Source organism: Sesamum indicum, linkage group LG11 (assembly GCF_000512975.1).
Source record: "Sesamum indicum cultivar Zhongzhi No. 13 linkage group LG11, S_indicum_v1.0, whole genome shotgun sequence".
Classification (NCBI taxonomy): Eukaryota; Viridiplantae; Streptophyta; class Magnoliopsida; order Lamiales; family Pedaliaceae; genus Sesamum; species Sesamum indicum.
The window spans coordinates 114,831-132,436 of record NC_026155.1 but is presented as its reverse complement, the minus strand read 5'-3'; the positions used below and the strand labels follow the sequence as shown (position 1 = coordinate 132,436).

At 36.6% G+C, this 17,606-nt stretch overlaps 2 protein-coding genes across 2 annotated transcripts in view; both read right to left on the bottom strand.

The window, feature by feature from the left end:
• LOC105173056 (probably inactive receptor-like protein kinase At2g46850) lies at positions 11,196 to 14,814 on the bottom strand. The gene is made up of 3 exons (XM_011094702.2): positions 13,916 to 14,814; positions 13,448 to 13,534; positions 11,196 to 12,663 (listed from the first exon to the last, which is right to left on the bottom strand). The coding sequence occupies exons 1-3, from the start codon at positions 14,706 to 14,708 to the stop codon at positions 11,594 to 11,596; spliced, it is 1,950 nt and encodes a 649-aa protein (XP_011093004.1). The 5' UTR covers positions 14,709 to 14,814; the 3' UTR covers positions 11,196 to 11,593.
• LOC105173131 (protein LHY-like) overlaps positions 16,909 to 17,606 on the bottom strand; it is an 8,780-nt gene continuing 8,082 nt past the window's right edge. Inside the window, exon 8 of the mRNA XM_020697784.1 lies at positions 16,909 to 17,535. Coding sequence (XP_020553443.1) covers positions 17,122 to 17,535 — 414 coding nt within the window. The 3' untranslated portion in view covers positions 16,909 to 17,121. The remainder of the gene's footprint in view (positions 17,536 to 17,606) is intronic.

Sequence of the window (17,606 nt, the reverse complement as noted above, 5' to 3'; positions counted from 1 at the left end):
TTAGTCCTGTAACTTATAAAAAATAATAAAAAAAATAGTCCGAATTAGGATTCTATATGATTTTGTGGCAAGATTTTGACAATCAGCCGAAAATTGCCATGTGACAGGCAATTTGTTGAATCTCCATCAATTTAGACATATCTACAGCCACGTGTAATCACATATGGCTACCAATGCTGACTGGGCAAATTTAAATACCAAAAATCCAAAAAAAATGTATAAATTTTAAAAAAATTTATAATTTAAATAAAAAATAAATTAAAATTAAAATATAAAAATTATATTATTTACTATAAATAATATTAACTATACTTATAAATTAAAAAATAAATAAATTTTCTTTAACTTTTTAATTTTTTTTAATTATCTTTATAAACTTAACTTTTTCTTAATTTTTAATTAATATTTAATTTTTTTAAATTTGCTGCGACGACGACTCGATTGGCACTGCTGCCGCTGCTGAGGCAACCCTCCTCACCTCTGGGCGACAACGTCGCCTAGATCTATTTTTGTTTTGAGCGAATTGCCACCGCAAGGGAGGGCGACGGAGCCGTCACCCTCTGCGTGAATGCATGGGGATTAGGGAGGAAGGATGGAGGGACGGAACGGGGGCGATAGGGGGTGGGAGATGGGGGAGAAGTTATTATTTTTTTAAATAAAATAATAATATAATTTTTACATATTACAATTTAAGTCCCCTGTGATATTATATATGTAAAAATTACCCACCTATGAAAAAAAAATAGCAATCTACCCCCTTGTATTTTTTAAAATGCAGCAATTTATCCCCCTGTGTATTTAAAATGAAGCAATTTACAGTAAAATGCTTCATTTTAAAAAATATAGGGGGTAAATTGCTATTTTTTTTATAGGGGATAATTTGCTTATTTACAATATCAAAATGAGGTAATTGCATTAAATCCTTTAAAACATATCCAACATATCTTCCAACTCATATCGAAAGCCACATAGGATTAAAATTCCCCAAAAACTATCCAACTCAGTTACCATGTTATCTTTCCGGCCAAAAATTAAAATTTCAATGATATGAGGATTATTTTTCATCATTTTTGTAACTTACAGGAATAAATAAATAGAAGGTATACTTATATGACTGAAACTAATATAAGATAAAAAATTAAAGGATGAAAAAAATATTTTTTTCTTTTATTTATAACTACATTTTACTAAAATCAATAAAATCTAATTCAAAGTAATTTATGTAGCTTATATTAGCAATTTAGTTACTAAAAAATATTTTAAATTATTAAATTATTTTTTTAAAAAACTATTTCTTCTTCCCCAATCCCACCACCATGTCTACCCCCAACCCTCCGCTTGCACAGCCCCCTTCCCCACTGCCGCAACGCCACCTGCACCTTTGCCCCAAACCTACTTGCGTGCTCCTCATCGCCTCGCCGCTTGCGCCCAGCCCCTTTCCCAACTTTGTCCATCATCGACGCCCAACCTTCACCTTCTTCCGCCTTTGCCTACCATCTAAATTTGCACTACAAAAAAACAATGCTATAACAATGAATTTTTTGCAACAGAAATTTTAGTGGCAAATTTGACACAACTTTGCAACGGATTTTCAAAAATTAAGATGTTTGTGGCCAATTCCGTGGCAGAACAGCAATAAACTATTACAAAGGACATTCCATTGCAAAAGTCCGTTGAAAAAATCACTCAACTTTTGGATGACACATTTTCGTTGCAAGTCATTGCCAAAGTCGCTGCAAATGTTGTCACGGAACATATCCGTGCTAATTTGAAATGGTTTGTGCAACAGTTAATATCCGTGGCTAAGTTTGCAACGAATTTGCTAATAATTTTGGAACAAATATTGCAATGGAAAGAAGCCATTGCAATTTAATTAAATCTTTTGCAACGGCTTTTGCAACAATTTAGAAGTTAAAAATTTTCAAGAAAATAGCAAATATTTTTGCCACAAACTTCTTGATATATTTTCTATTGCAGGTCAAGGCTCATGGGAGTTATAGAAATCCACAATTCTACCTCGCGACCAGGCCCTCTTGACCCCTTTGTCGCATACTCGGGTTGAGCAAAACTTTGCTCACTCTCTCTCTCAGGTAGCGTTCTTTTCAAACCAAAAGACACAAATTGTCCTTTGCTTATCCATTAATTATTTTCTATTCTTCTGTTGATGTTTGTAGGCTTCTACTTTTGGTCATCACCTTTCTATGAAATGTACCTATTGGCGGCATGAGAAGATGGTAGCTGATAAATTACTTGAAGAAGAGAAATCCAAGCTGGCGACTTGCAACCATGAGAAAGACGAGCTCAAAGCACACCTTCGTGAACTCCGATCGAAAATGGTCGCTACTGAAGAATCGGCTAAGGTAGAGGGTTTCTCTGCTGGTCGAGAGGAATACCTCGTTTCAGACGATTTTCAGCATCTAGAGGCTGCTCGTGATCAATATTTGGTGTCTGATGATCATAGGCAACTTCTATCAAACACACGATTGCAAGGTGCTCGAGATTTCCTCAAGTCCTCTGCATTCCAGGTCGCGGTGGAGATCAAGTCAGTTGATTACCTGATGTAAGGCTTTGATTACTGCACTTCTCAGATCAAGAAATTGAAAGGCTTTGCAAACGGTTTCGACACAAATTGGATCGATCCCACTCTTGATGGCAACCTGGCTGCATTCCCCGAAGAACCCCAGGAAAATATGAAAATAAATTTGGGGTCTTGGTGGACGAAATCGAGAAGATGGATGAAGAAAAAGTAGATGAATAGGCCCCTGGACCTTTGTAATTTGATGATATTTATGGAGATCGTGTTCCATATTTTCTTCTTGTTCGTGTAATAATGATGTTCCTTTTTGTTTTCAAAACTTTGTGAATCATTTCTCAGATCAAGATAACTTTATTTATATGAAGTCCATTTCATACCTGCGAACTTTGAAGAATTCCATTGAATAAGATGAATAAATAATGCTCTCCCGAACTTGATCCACCTTAGAAATAATTGGTTTATGTTGAAGCCTATCTTTTTCAAATAGATTGATATCTTTTTTGGATTGCAAGGTATCTAGATTGCATAATGTTACCTTTCTCAGGCCGTGGTTTTTTTAGTCGTAAAATCATACCTTTTCCAGGTCTCGTACTAGGGTGGTCTTTCTCATACGATCTTCACCTTTTTTAGGTAGCAGTAGGGGTGGCAGATGAGTCGAGCAGGCTCGCAATCGATTTTGAGCTCGACACAAGTTCGAAAAATTCGAGCTCGAGCTCAATTATGGCTGTTCACCAGCTCGCGAGCTGGTGAATATTTTTTTTTATTTTTTACATATATTTTTATTTTTTAATTTTTATATATTTAATTTTATATCTAATATTTGATCAATTTTATAATCAAAATTGACCATATATTATAATTATTAATCAATATCATATATTTTATTTTGGATAATAATAAATTATGGTACTTTTATTTATACATTCAATCTTTATATAAAAATAAGTTTAATCAACAACTTAGTAAATTATAATATTTTTTATAATTAAAATTATTATTTAATATGATATATATAAACTTTATGTTATAATTTAATATATATTTGTATTATGTTATACATTTTTTAAATTGACAAGTAATTCACTTATGATTTTTTATTATTTATAAATTTGTGTCAAAATTTAGTTATTATTTTATTTAATATATAATGAGATTAAAAAGTTTAATCAATAATTACAATATCTTAAAATTCGGGCACCCGATTCATACGAAATTTAAATATATACAAGATTGTGTCCATTAGATCATATCAGACGGTATAATTTAAAATCACATGGTCTGATTCAACGATACACCGTTTTGAATGATTACTCTTATGTTTCGAGTACGATATTTCGACATCCGTATATCCAATAAGTCTAAAACTTTATCAAATGTATTTTTCTGTAAGTTTTATCATATCTAAGGGTTTGATCTGAATTTTAATGGCCCGATTAATCCATGTTGTTCAATAATGTGAGATGATAGTTACATCAATGTTATACTAACATTTATAAATATATAAATTTTGCAGATTGTGAACATATATTAATTTCAACTATAAAATATTTTTATGTATTTCAACTGCATTATTTAAGATAATTGATACTTTCTCAATAACTTTAAACTGTTCAGAATGATTTTTTTTTTTTTTGTACAATTTTACTAATTATATTACTACTAAACCAATTAGTAGTTTATAATTATAACAATAAATTAGAATTTTTCATCCTATATTTTGGTATATTTATAATATAGTACACATTATATAATCTATTTTATTATTTATAAATTTATGTAAAAATTGGTGATTTCCATTATTTAATCTAATAATAATAATAATAATAATAATAACAATAACAATAATATGTATGCATTATACAATTTATTTTATTTTTTATAAATTTATGTAAAAAATTAGTGATTTCCATAATTTATAATAATAATAAGCAAAAAAACAAAAAAATTAAAAAAAAGTAAAAAAATAAAACAGTTTGAGCTCGAAATTACCAAAGCGAGCTCGAGCGACTGGTTGCCACCCCTAGGTAGCAGTCTTTCTCAGATAATCTTCACCTTTCTCAGGTTGCGTATCAGTATTGTCTTTTTCAGACGCATGATTCACCTTTTCCAGGTCGCACCTTTTCCAGACTCCAGGTCGCACCTTTTCCAGGTCAGTGATATTTCATTGCAATGTAAGTTATCCCAAAAGCGCTATTTATTTCATGCAAGCATTCTTACATAGATGTGAACACCTTCTCACAATATTACAGTAATATACGTAATCCCATAACTTTTAGTGCTAGCAAAAATATTGTTCCTGCAAAAGCTAACATCCGCGGTAAAAGTAATGGAAATACATGTGTACCTATATTTTCGAGCATCCATCCTCTTCACCAGATTACTCCTTTCGTAGGGTCATTGTCGCGTTGTTTTTCCTTTGTTCCCTCGAGATCGAATTTCTTCCTGCTCAGCGACCTAGCACGCGATCTACTTCTTGATCTATTAGGGGATCTTCGATCTCTTCCTCCTGCTTCGAACACGATCTCTTTGAAGTACCCCTACCGAATTAGTCTTTCGATCTCATCCTTCAGCTGGTAACAGTCCTCCATGCCATGCCCTTTATCTCTGTGGAACTTGCAGTGTTTCCTAGAATCCTTGTTTTCAGATGTTCCTCTAGTTTTACTAGGCCATCAAGCAGGCCGCTCCCTTCGACCATCATCATCACTTGTTATCTGGAGGTGACCAACGACATATACTTGTGGTATTTCGGTTGGATCGATCTCTCCTCATCATATCGCCTTTGCCTATCTCGACCTCCATCCTATTCTTTGTCCTTGATCGCATTCATCTCCTCCTCGTCGAAATACTTTCGAGCTACGTGCATCAATTATTCTACGTCTCTAGGAGGATCTTTTGCTAGTGCCGATGCAACGGTCCGTTCTTCAATCCATGTATTAATATGCTCGTCATATCGATTCATAAATCATGCACCTCTAAGGTCTCATTGTTAAATCTTCCTATGGAATTTTTGAGGGATTCACGCTTCTTTACTGGATCGTGAACAGGTAGGTCGTCGACCTTTTTGACCTCCTTTTGCTAGCAAAGTGAAATGCAAACTCTGCACCAGTTGCCCATATGATTCGATGGTGCCACTCGGCAAGCTGGTAAACCATTCTTGTGCCTTTCCTGTCAAAGTTGTCACAAACAATTTTGCGTTAATAGAATCCGTTTGCCCGTACAAGTTCATTACCAGCTCGAAGGCAGTAATCTGCTCCTGCGGATCCTTCGACCCATCGTATTTGGGTAGATCGGGTAACCGAAAACTTAGACCCATGACTTCGGTTAGAATCTTGTTGGCAAAAGGTGTGTTTCTACTTTGCTTAACCAGGTCGCCTCGCTTCTTCAGGTCGTGAATATGCTGCTTTTGTTTTTCTATCTGCTTCCCCATGTTTTCCACTTCTGCTCGAGATATAGCTGGTTCCCTCCTTGTCCTGATCCTGCTAGATGTTGTATTTAATTTTTTTTTCTTACTTGGCTAGTTTCTTGTACCATATTCAGCCTCATGCGACTTGTTCATTCCCTGTGGTCGTCTGCTATCATTCTCTGCTCTTTGATCAACCTCCTTATTGGTTCCCTGGTACCAGGTGTAACCATTTTCCTTTCATGCTCCACCATAACATAACAAGTCTCGATCATCTGTCGCAACTCTTAGTTTGTTAGATGCTACCTTCTTCCCTCTTGTCGCATTCGTTCTCCTTGCTCGTGCCTTGATAATTTTAACATAACGAATTCTCCTTGTTGAAGCTCTGAATCCTTCGACCACCTTGAGACCAAATCAAGGGATCTCTTCTCAGGATTCCCACAGATGGAGCCAACTGATCCGGGTCGAAATTTGCACGATCTCCTTGGTCGGGTGAACTAGTCCTCTAAGTGGTTCGAATTCGCTACTTCCCCCAGGCTGATGTAAGAGCCTTGTGGAAAAGAAGCAGATCGTTAGGCTTGTTGGGTGGCCCCCAGCTAAGACCCTCCGATGCTTAAGTCAGTATGGTTTTGAGGTGGTGAAAGCAGATCGCTTGGTGAGCTAGCGACCTGAGCGACTAGAAAGTAAAGAGTGGTAGAGAGGGCTTACCATAAATGAACTAACTATGAAGTATTTATAGTGTAAGAATAAGGGTCTTGTTGGTCCAATAGGTGTTTTTCGAGTGTCCGGGCGACCCAACAAGGATCGTGACCCAACCCGCTCAGAAATGCGAGGATATTCCAGGTAAAATTGTAATTACGTGCCCTTTCAGGGGCAAATCAGTCTTTTTCAGATAAAATTAGGATTTTCCCCATCACCTCGGCCTCCCGCAGTTGTTGGGCAATCGAAGCAAGATATGTTCCACCACCTCATGGACAGAGTTTGGGCAAAGATACAAGGTTGGAAGAGCGAACAACTCTCCTAGGTGGGTAAATCAGTGCTAATCAAGTTCGTCCTCCAAGCAGTCCTAACATTCGTCCTGAGTTATTTCAAGCACCAGTTTGCTGGAGGGGTTGATGGCCAACTTCCTTTGGCATAACCAGGATAATGGGAAAATGCATTGGCTAGCGTGGGATAAACTGTGTGAGAGCAAGATAGCGGGCGGGCTTGGTTTCCGAAGTTTTGGTTTTTTTGACCAAGCAAATCTAAAAGCTTGTCGAGAACCCAGCTTGCTTATTGAGCTGTGTGATGAAGGGTCACTACTTCCCATCCACGACATTTTCTCTGCAGTGGTTGCTCTCTTAATCTCGTCCACTTGTTGTAGCATGTTTGAGTCGCCACCTCATTTTATCGGGGTCATGGTGGAAGGTTGTGATAGATGATCGCATTAACATATGGAGGTCTTCCTCGACTCATCCAACAGGTTGAGGCTTCATCTGGCAAGCAAAAGTTCCCCCAAAGGTGCGTTCGTTTGCTTGGAGGGTTTGTTGGGATGCACTGTCAACCTCACTTAATCTGGCTAGGAGGGGAGTGTCAACACATGGTGTTTGCCTATGGTATGGCGAGGAGGACGTTTTACACTCGCTGCTGCAGTGCCATTTTCCCAAGCATTTGGGCGTTCTCTGATGTCTCATGGGCCAGCGTCTCCATGGTTTGAAGTCATGGTATCGACGATAATACAGGCGGGTATTATTCCACATCACTTACGGTGTATTGGGATATTATCGGGCGATACCAAGTAAATATATTATACGATGATTAAAAAAATTCCCAAAAAACATTAAAAGTATATAAACAATAGAACATAAAAAATTACAATATAATATTACAAATCAAAAGTTTCATAGTATAATTACTTAGATAAAATTAATTACAGAAATGCTTAAGATATACATACATAATCAAAAGAAAGTGGAATGCCAGTGAGACTGAAACCTTGAAAATATATCATGATCAGGTAAATCCATGGGGGCATTACAGCTGGTTTGGTTCTTGATTTTGATTATCTCCTTTATGTTGCCATGGAAGAAGTTGTATAGAAAGGCCTTTGATTCGTTGAGACTCCATTATGCTTTGAAAATGGAGTAGTGTCCACCATAACTTGTAAAAAATGATGGTTAAAGGCAACAGTAGTAGATTTGTAGAAGGGAAAGTTTGAAAGCTTAAAGTTATTTGGAATCTAGTGAAAAAAGCTTGCAATTTTCTCGCAATAAAGTCTAATCTGTTGGTTCTTGAGACACAAAGTGCAATTAATTTGTATTTGTTGTCTATTCTCCTCTTCATATCTCCAACTTGAATATCACTGATAACATTGAATTATTGGATACGGTGTATTATATTGAATATTATTGGATACGGTCTATAATATTGAATATTATCAGCAATACCATATCATCTCGGATAGTATCGAATATCGATGCGGATCCGGATGTGTATTGACTGATACTTTGAACAATGAGTGTCTCCCTCAATTACGACCATCCGGAGGAATGGTTGAGGTCAGCACGCTGCTGGTTGGGACATGGAGATTGTGATCGCTTCCTTATTGTGTTGGCTCCCTGGTGGGCGTATGTAACAGGAAGATATTTGAAAACACTGAGCCAGCTGCCGATGACCTTATCGAAGCATCCGTTGCTTGATTGACGTTCTGCAGAGGAAGCACCCCGAATGTTGAGTCCCATGAGCAGGCGAGGCACGCCTTCCGCAGCCATCCTTTAGGGCTTAGCTGTCGTGATATGTGTTACAGCAGAACAGAGAGCAAACACAGCAGCAGCAAGACGATGATGGCTGCTAACTTGGAGCTGACCTGGAGCCACGTTGGCTGCCTAGTCACTTATTTTATGTTCAGCTTTTCTCAATTTGTACGACTCTGTTAGTTAGATTCAGGTTATTTTATGTTCAGCTTTGTGTACTTGCTTCTGAAACTGATTTTCAAGGAATAGATGAGAATCCACCATGGATTTTTCCCAGAACATGAAGATGCTAACAGCACACACCTCACACTCTGAAAAACTAGATGTATGCTTTTTAATCTCTCTTTTGAGTAGTGGTTTTAGCCTTTTGGTTCTTAGCTTGCTGTTTAGCTTTTAAGCTATGAAAGTTTACTGTTTTGCTCTTTAAAATATATATATATAAAAAAAGTCACTAATCTTTTGAAATTGCTCATACAAAATCTAAAGCGATTTGACTAATTAATTTTGTCTTCATATTTGTAGTATATATTTTGTACATCATTCTTTGGCTAAATTACCTTCTTGGTCCCAAAAAAAGCACATTTCTTTATTAATCTTATGCTTTACGAGATTTCTATTTTGGTCTTATTTTGCTAAAAAGAATTCAAATTAATCCTTCGTAATTTTTACCGTCAATTTTTAACTGAAGAAAAGGTCAAACGTTAGTCTATTTACTGTTGGAGGTAAAAATTACACACATGCACTTCACGTGATGCATGAGTTAACTTTAGTCCCGATTTTGGGGATTTCTCATTTTCTCCTATGAACCCTACACTATAAAATTTTTAATATAAAAAATCACTCCTATATTATGAACAAATAATCACACCGCCCCATCATCTTCCCCCACCACCCCTACCCAACCCTGACCTCCTCCCCCTCCTCTTCCGCTGTCGTCGCTGTGATTTTTTTTAATATATAAATTAATTTTTAATTAATTTAATTAAAGTAATATTTTATTATATAAATAATTAAATAATTATTATATAAAATAGTGTTTTATTATTAATAAATATATATAGTATTATATATGTTAGATGTGGGAAAAGGACTGAAATATAAAAAAAAATATACTTTCATAACCAATTTGTAGTCAAAGTGCATGTGGTCCAATTTATGTACGGATGAATTTTTTTAACTTTATTTTATATTACAGTGGGGGTATTTGATACTTTAATTTTAATATGATTTTTTTAAATATTCCTATTATCACTTCCTGTTATCACGGGGTCTCTGAATTTTTTTTCGTGTTTTTAGTATACAACATTGCCATAACATGTAATTCTCTGTTCTGCTTTTAGTATACATGTTTGTTTTTGTTGTTTATATGTCTTACAAATTTAAATATTATAATTATATTTTTTATTTTTTTGTTAGTTCAATCTTAAACAATTCAATTTATAGGTATATATATTCTCTACTTTTTTTCTTTTCCAGATGAATATAAATATCCTATTACCTTGAAATTTCATCATGGAGGCACCGCAATGACTTCAAAAATATTAGCTTCATATCAATAATATTTTCAGGTACAGGCAAGCAAGAGCGTGATGACGGCAAAAATGGAGGATTTAATCCTCTTACAGCAGTTGTCAAAGACTTGTATTAGAGGGGAGGGATTTTTTGGCTCTAAATTTTGCCTCAAAAAATGTATACTGTTACTGCCAGTTGGAATTAACATTTGACCAGTTTTTCCATTAAAAATTGACGGTAAAAATTATGAAGGTCTAAATTGAATATTTTTTTTTTTAACAAAATAGGGCCAAAACAGATGTCCCATAAAGCGTGGGACTAATAAAGAGATGTGTCTTTTTTATGTGACCAAAAAAATAGTTTAGCCATCACTATTTTTATATATTCACATTAATTAATTTTGATATAAATTATGAAATATAATAATAATTAGTAAATATGACAAGAAAAATTTCATTTTTAAAAACTAAAATTCTATGTATCACTATCGACTATGTCTAGAAAGTGAATCACAAAATAATAGAACTAAACGGTTTCCTCTCGTTACTAAAAAGATCACCATTGATTATTCTAAAACTATAGGTCTATACATTAATCTTGATTCAATGATATATTTCTACATGTGCATTGCACACGGTATTTTCTAATTAAATATATCTATCAAGATTCAAATCTAATGTTGGAAAAGCATGAGCGTCTTCGTACTGTATTACTTTTTGTAGTTTCGTCAGAGGAGGCTGGCAAAGAGCACTTTGGGTGTGGTAAAAAGTGAAAACAATATTGGAGGCTTATAGCTAGTTAGGATGTTTCTTTCCCTTGTCTTTAAAGAATTTTAAATGATTGTATATGGTTAGAGAATTTTATATGTTAGCCATTGTGACATTTTGTTATATAATACGTCACTCCAAACTCCAACCTCAACCCTTGACTTCATGCTATCAAACCTATTCTCAATTAGAATTTCCCAAGCAACGAAGAAGGGATTATATCTATGCATATATGTAATTGTGGGGTCTAACAAAAAATTCTACTAACTCTAAAAGAAAATAAACCTGATGACAAAGGTTGTGACGCTCCGCTATGCCACATGCACAATCCAACAAGTCAAAAGGGAGATGTGTTGTTTTGCCGGTTTATAATATATACTTAAAAGAAGAAAACTTATAAAGATCAGCTTCATATATCCTCCAAAACTTTGCTAAGGTTCTGATTCCTGAGACACATATAGACATGGAGCGCAGTAATTCTTACTGTAGCCTTTTGTCAATGGCATATGTATAGGACCAGAAATAATTTTGTGTATTTGCTCAATGTACAATCGTAGAAGCAGCATCTGACCTGAGAGTAGTTCAAGAAACTCTGCAACAAACCTTTTGCGAGCAACTTTTGACACCAACTTGTGGAATGGTTGTATTAGGGCAAGTAAATAGAATCTGGTGACATCGATATCATTTGAAGCAGGCTTGAATTGGAAAATGTTTCCTCCAATGCAGGTCCTCTTCTACTACTTCCATCAACACTGTCTTTTGTGATATGCACCAACTCCCTTGCAACGTCTGCCATACCAAGTTTTCCATCAGCACCAAACAGTAAGCACCTAGTTGCAAGGTCAGCAATTATTTCTATCTGCTCCCTCCCAAGTGGTGGTTGCTCATGATAGTACAGACTCGGATCCACAATCTCTTCTAGCTTTCCGTTCTTTATCTTTTGCAAAGCTATTGTTGAAAAGTTGACCATTGTGTTGCCTGTGATAATTTCTAGAAGGACTACACCAAGGCTGTAAACATCATTCTTCCTGCAATGTGAACCTTCAAACATTTCACTCGGATGATAAATTTCCTCATTGTCAGTATTATGTAGTTCAAAACCAGCAAGTTTCACAGAGAAATCCGCATCTAAAAAGATGCAACCTGATTGAAGATCATGGTGGAAGATAGGAGGTGAAATTTCATGGTGGAGGAATGCGAGAACGCATGCAGTTTCAGCAGCAACATTCAATCTTCTGTACCAGTCAAGAGGTATCTTCTGATCTCTGGCACGAATCAAATGCTGCTTAAAGGTTCCATTTACAGGATAATCATATACCACCAGGGGAGTGTAGCCAGAGTCTATGGACCATCCCATAATGCGTGCAAGGTTTCTATGTGAGAGAGCAGACAATGACTCCACTCTGAATAAAACTCGAATGAGGTCTCTTTCACTCTCACACTGAATCCTTTGTACAGCTACATGTGATCCCCCCATAAGGACTCCAGCATAGAGTGTTGTCTTAGCGCCATCAAGAATTTTCTGCCCGTCCACAAACCCTTTGGTGGCTTCCTCAAGCTCATGGTATGTAAATAACCGGGACCGACAAGCTTTCTGAGACAAGATGGCACTTTGGCAATGGGATTGATCGGAGACAAACTTATCTGACCTAATAGGCCGTTTTGAAAGACAAAGTGCCGTCATGCAGACAACAGTCAGAGCTGAAATTATTACCACTGCATCACAAGGTCAGTTTGTGTGAGCTTTTTCTGATCAGTACGAAGTGCATGATCTGTGATATTCACACTTGAATACATGAGATTTTCTATATATCACTGTTTAGGTTACAATTTTCAGTAATTTTACTTCTTTACTTACTCTGTTCGTGTCCATCGATTTGTCTTTTCATTCCCCGCATTTGAACGTTTAACATGTTTATCATCAGCATCGACATATATTTGTTACTAATACATTTTAAAATTAAATGATCATGCAATTTATAAAAGCACAATATTTATTAAAATTATGACCAGAACTTTGTTAAATTTAATTCCATAAAATCAAAAATAAAAAAGGAATGATAACAACAATAAAGTGAAAATTTGATCTAATATATTCTTAAATTAAGCGCATGCTTAGAAGCACATTTGAAATCAAACTCTATTTAAAAAATGCAATCTTTAATAAGTGTTTTCAAGAAGATTTTTTATATTAATGAAATATATGTTTGATTAAAATACCACAATTCTCATTCCTAAAGATGTGATAAGTACATTTTGGAAAAATCATTTTCACTCATGAAAATGGACTTCTAAAGATTTGATATGTTCGAAACGTCCGTTTAATATCAACCACCAAACCTTCAACATTTTTTCAAACGGATTTTCAATTTAGAAATTCATTTAAATTATTTCGAAAGAAGCTCTAAATTTATCTATTGTAAATTATATTCTTTGTGCAAAAGAATGTCTGATTTGGTTTACGTATCAGGAAAATTAGGATTCATATACACGTACGCACCAGCTAAAATTATTGCCTTCTTTCTACCATTGTTGTTCCGGCGGTAACAATCATGCCCGTGAACTTCCTTTCCATCCTTCAAGCAGGCTGTCAAAAATATGTTTAAGGATATTTAAACAAAAAATGAAATGAAGAATGTGTAATCATATTGCATAATATCATTTAGATAATAGTAATGAAAGTTGCGCAAGAGAAAATAAGACAATTCCACTTGCCTAAATAGACTTCAGATTTATCAAGTAATGCTGCTGATTTACCAACAATACAGACTTTGGTAAAGCAACAACAGCCAACACCTGGGATCAGGTGTGGAGAATTCATATGCTATAGGCCGACCAGTTTACAGCATTATTCTACCAAAAACTGAGAGCAAAAGTCTCATAATTACTCTGCTTGTAAGGTTCTAAAATTTTATTGTCTTGTTATTCATTCATAGATATCGTCAAAATAAATCATAGTGAGACTCACATTTGAGGCATCCAGCTCCAACAGGGAACCCATCACCGAAAAATCCGTCGGGGCATTGACATCTGATGCCGGATGCAACAGAAGTGGCATTGAGGACGTCGGCATTGGCAGCACAAGTGGCTTCGGTTGAGTTTCTTGGAACAGCCCATTCCAACTTTACACCACGCTTGCCAATTCTGCTTCCGGGCAAAACAATCCAAGATGAAAATCCTCTGCACCCGAATTGCGAAAACTCTGACAAGCTATCACCTGGGCGCCAGGCACTCCGGTCGGACAATGGATAACAGCAAGAAGGATAGCCGCCAGCTTGCCCCTCGCAACCAGGCATTAGTGAAGTTTTCTCACAGTCTGCTTTGCACAGAGAAGAGTCCTCACAGTCATACAAATCGAGCACATTGTCGGTGGAGATGCCAAAGTATTCATTGCCGGAGAAGGAGAAGGACTTTAAGTCATTGTACTGGCGACACATGGAGGTGTTGGGGAAATCAACTAATACCCCGTCAGGTAAGAATTGGAGTACACGATAGCTCCCGGAAGCAATGTTAAGGAAAAGTGAGGAGGAATTGACGCAATAAAGGCGGAAAGCATCTGAAAGTGTGGGGCAGGAAGTAGCATTGAGGTAGAATGGGAATGGTATCTGAAAGTTGCCGCATTTAGTTGTGCATTGGTTTGGATTCTTTAAGTGGGGTAGAGGGTCTTGTGCTTCGATAACTGGCCGGAAAGAATAAGCCGTGGCTATTAACTGGCTGAAGATTAATGAAGTAAAAAGAAACAAATGAAGGACGAGGGACATGGCAGTAGCCGTGAATTAGCACTAGACTGCAGCTGACTGGCAGACGTACGTATATCAGAATGGTTATTGGAATTAATTATGAAGGTAATGTAGAAGGATCAGGAGAATGATGAAGGTTGGATGGGGAAGGTGAAGGCATTGAAGTGAGGGAAACGAAGACGATTGGTCTGTGGAATGGGATGCATCCGTACCTATGCAATTGTGCAATTTGCGGGCGTGACGGAGTTGGAACTTGGAAGGCCCGCCACCAGACTGCCCACGCGTCTCTCTACATATTTTGTATGGATCTACCATGTCGTATATGCTCGATTACACCTTTATTTAACTGTCATCGAGATACGATGAGTTGGGAGTTCTCCAATGTTGCACGACGTGATAGGTTGTATGGGGGTAAAACAGTAATCTTCGTCAGCTAATGTGTGTGGCTAGAGCCAGAGGATTTCACTTTCCCCTGCAAGTAGCACAACTGGGTTGTATGCGTCCGAGGGAGGTTGGCCAAGAGATCCTGTTAATTACAATAAACGTCATGCTAATTTCAGCGGTTATACTATTACTAAGTATGCTAGAGAATATTACTTTACTCTGACACTGGATTGGCAGTTCAAGGCGGAAAGGTGTCATATATATTTGCAGTCATTCTTAGTCAATTGGTACTCTACTGGCTATTTGGAAAGAAGCTGTTGTATATTGCTGCCTTAGGCTGGCTTCAACCAATTGAAGCTACTTTACCTGGACGCATTTCAGCTGATGAAGCTAGATGTATTATGGACTATGCTTGTTCGTGTGCAGACCAGTGGATAAGTTCCAAGGATTTGTTACTGCATTGCTGATATATGTTAAAAGCGTGGGTCAAAGGAAGCAATTTTTTACACTGTAACTTTGATCTCCACTAATATTTATGCACTCTAAACAATGTGTATACACCTGTGCCGGATACAATGGAGAGTTCAAGGAGCACTTAAAGTTAGCAAAGATAGCAGGGCTAAGGCAATCTGGAAATATAATTTCTCAGTATTTGTCTTTATATTTGTTGATTTAACCCTTGATAGTGAGGAATTGAATTAACTGCAGATTGATAAATCAATAAATATGTTGGACAGTGCCAGCAGCAGCATATTCTAAAGCAAAAGAAGCAAGCTCCTGTATGATCTCTCAAACAACTCTTTTCATTGTCTCCAATATAATTGATAGGGCACGGAGTGAAGTATACATTGCCAAACTTGAGTAAAGAGCCGTCCAGCATTATTATGAAAGTGGCATATGCTTTTCTTCAACAAACACGTGTCAGACTCTATACTTGTCTGTTTGAAAACTACAATGAATGGCAGTTTGATCAGTGGCATGTAGATGAATATATCTTATTATTTGCATGGCCATTATTGAACAGTCCCGGGATTATTGAGCAGATAACAAACCGTTATCTACCGTATTAGGTGACTAGAAATGTACCCACATAATCCGTTACTTGCAATTGCTCCTTATATTATGTGCAGCAGAGCACATAGATCCTAATGCTTTACCCTTAGGGACATGAGTGAAGTGGTTACATTTTAAAATTCATCCAACTTTATAGCCTCTTCATCAATGAGGCTCTCACCATTCAAATATCCTGTACTAAAAGACCATTCTATTATGATGGCAGAGCATCCTTGTCAACTTGTTCCATAATATCAGTACAACTTGCAGTTGTAGCAAGCGAACCATGGTTCTTACGAGCTGTTTCATTAAGTCTTTTCAAGTAACTTGATACAAGGCTACCACTGTTTCCTTAAAGTTTGCATGATAAGTAAACGCCAAAAAGGGAATGTTATGCTTGCATTTAAAGCAAAAAATGGAACTTTAACTGTTAAAAGCTTGATGGCTGAATTGCAAACAGAAAGTATGTTCACTGCGACATGACGAATCCTGTTAGCAACCATAGTCATAGTTAAATGAAATAACTACATTTACACCCTTGATTTTATAGTTTGTTTGCACAAACTACCCTTGCTTTGTTTGCACAAACTACCCTTGCTTTTTGAATCAATATCATTTATACAACCACCATTACTCATCGAAAAATTACACTTACCCCCCAAAACGTCAACATCATCACACAAACTAATGTCAGATATGGTCTCTGTAATTACGCGAAAGACAGATAGTTTCTGTAATTATGCAAAAGACAAAAAGAACTAAGATTTGTTTCCACACATGATACTAGAGGTAAAGTTGCCTATCAAGGTCCATTCACTTAGAATAAATATGTCCATCCAAGAAAGTTTTGAATTCCATTTGCATGGTCCTAAATAGTACACACAACTACACGAAGAGTATCGTGCTCAAGCAATTAAAATCAAACAGAATAGAGAATGAACTGAAAAAGTATGCAACAACAGATGGGCTGCTCTAGATTGGATTCCCACTCTGAACGTTATGTAGAGGTCTCTCCTTCTAGGCGCAACCTCTTGGGACCTTTCTCGTCATCCTGACTATTGGCTGATACTCTACTCTCCTTGGCCTCCACTGAGCATCTCTTATAAGGTTTAAATCCAGTTCGATGAGCTTTCAGCTTGGCATGTCCAAGTCCCAGATTTAGTAGTCCATCCTCCTTGTTCTCTCCAGTCAACAGGGCATTCTCTTGTACCCCTTGTTTCTCAGAAAATGTGGCCCATGTCTTCCCATTAAGGTCTAACTGAAGTCCATTTTCAACTTTTTCCTCCGGATTTTCTTTATCCTTGATAGAAATTTTCTTGCCCTTAATCTTTACACCATGTGGAGGTGAAAAACTCTGAGGCAATACTTCTCTGGAGAAGAGTGCCTGAAATGCCAGTCGTCCCTGCATGTGAATTGGTCAGGCAACACAAACAAAGATGGCAATGTAAAAACAAATAAAAAAACACTCGACTCATAAAGGCA

Excerpts from the sequence above, each read along its gene's own strand:
- LOC105173056 (XM_011094702.2), bottom strand. The coding sequence starts at position 14,708 with ATGTCCCTCGTCCTTCATTTGTTTCTTTTTACTTCATTAATCTTCAGC. Across the intron at positions 13,535-13,915 it reads TGGAGCTGGATGCCTCAAAT|CCTGCTTGAAGGATGGAAAG; the intron begins GTGAGTCTCACT and ends TATTTTTGACAG. Across the intron at positions 12,664-13,447 it reads GAAGGCAATAATTTTAGCTG|TGGTAATAATTTCAGCTCTG; the intron begins GTGCGTACGTGT and ends CTTGTGATGCAG.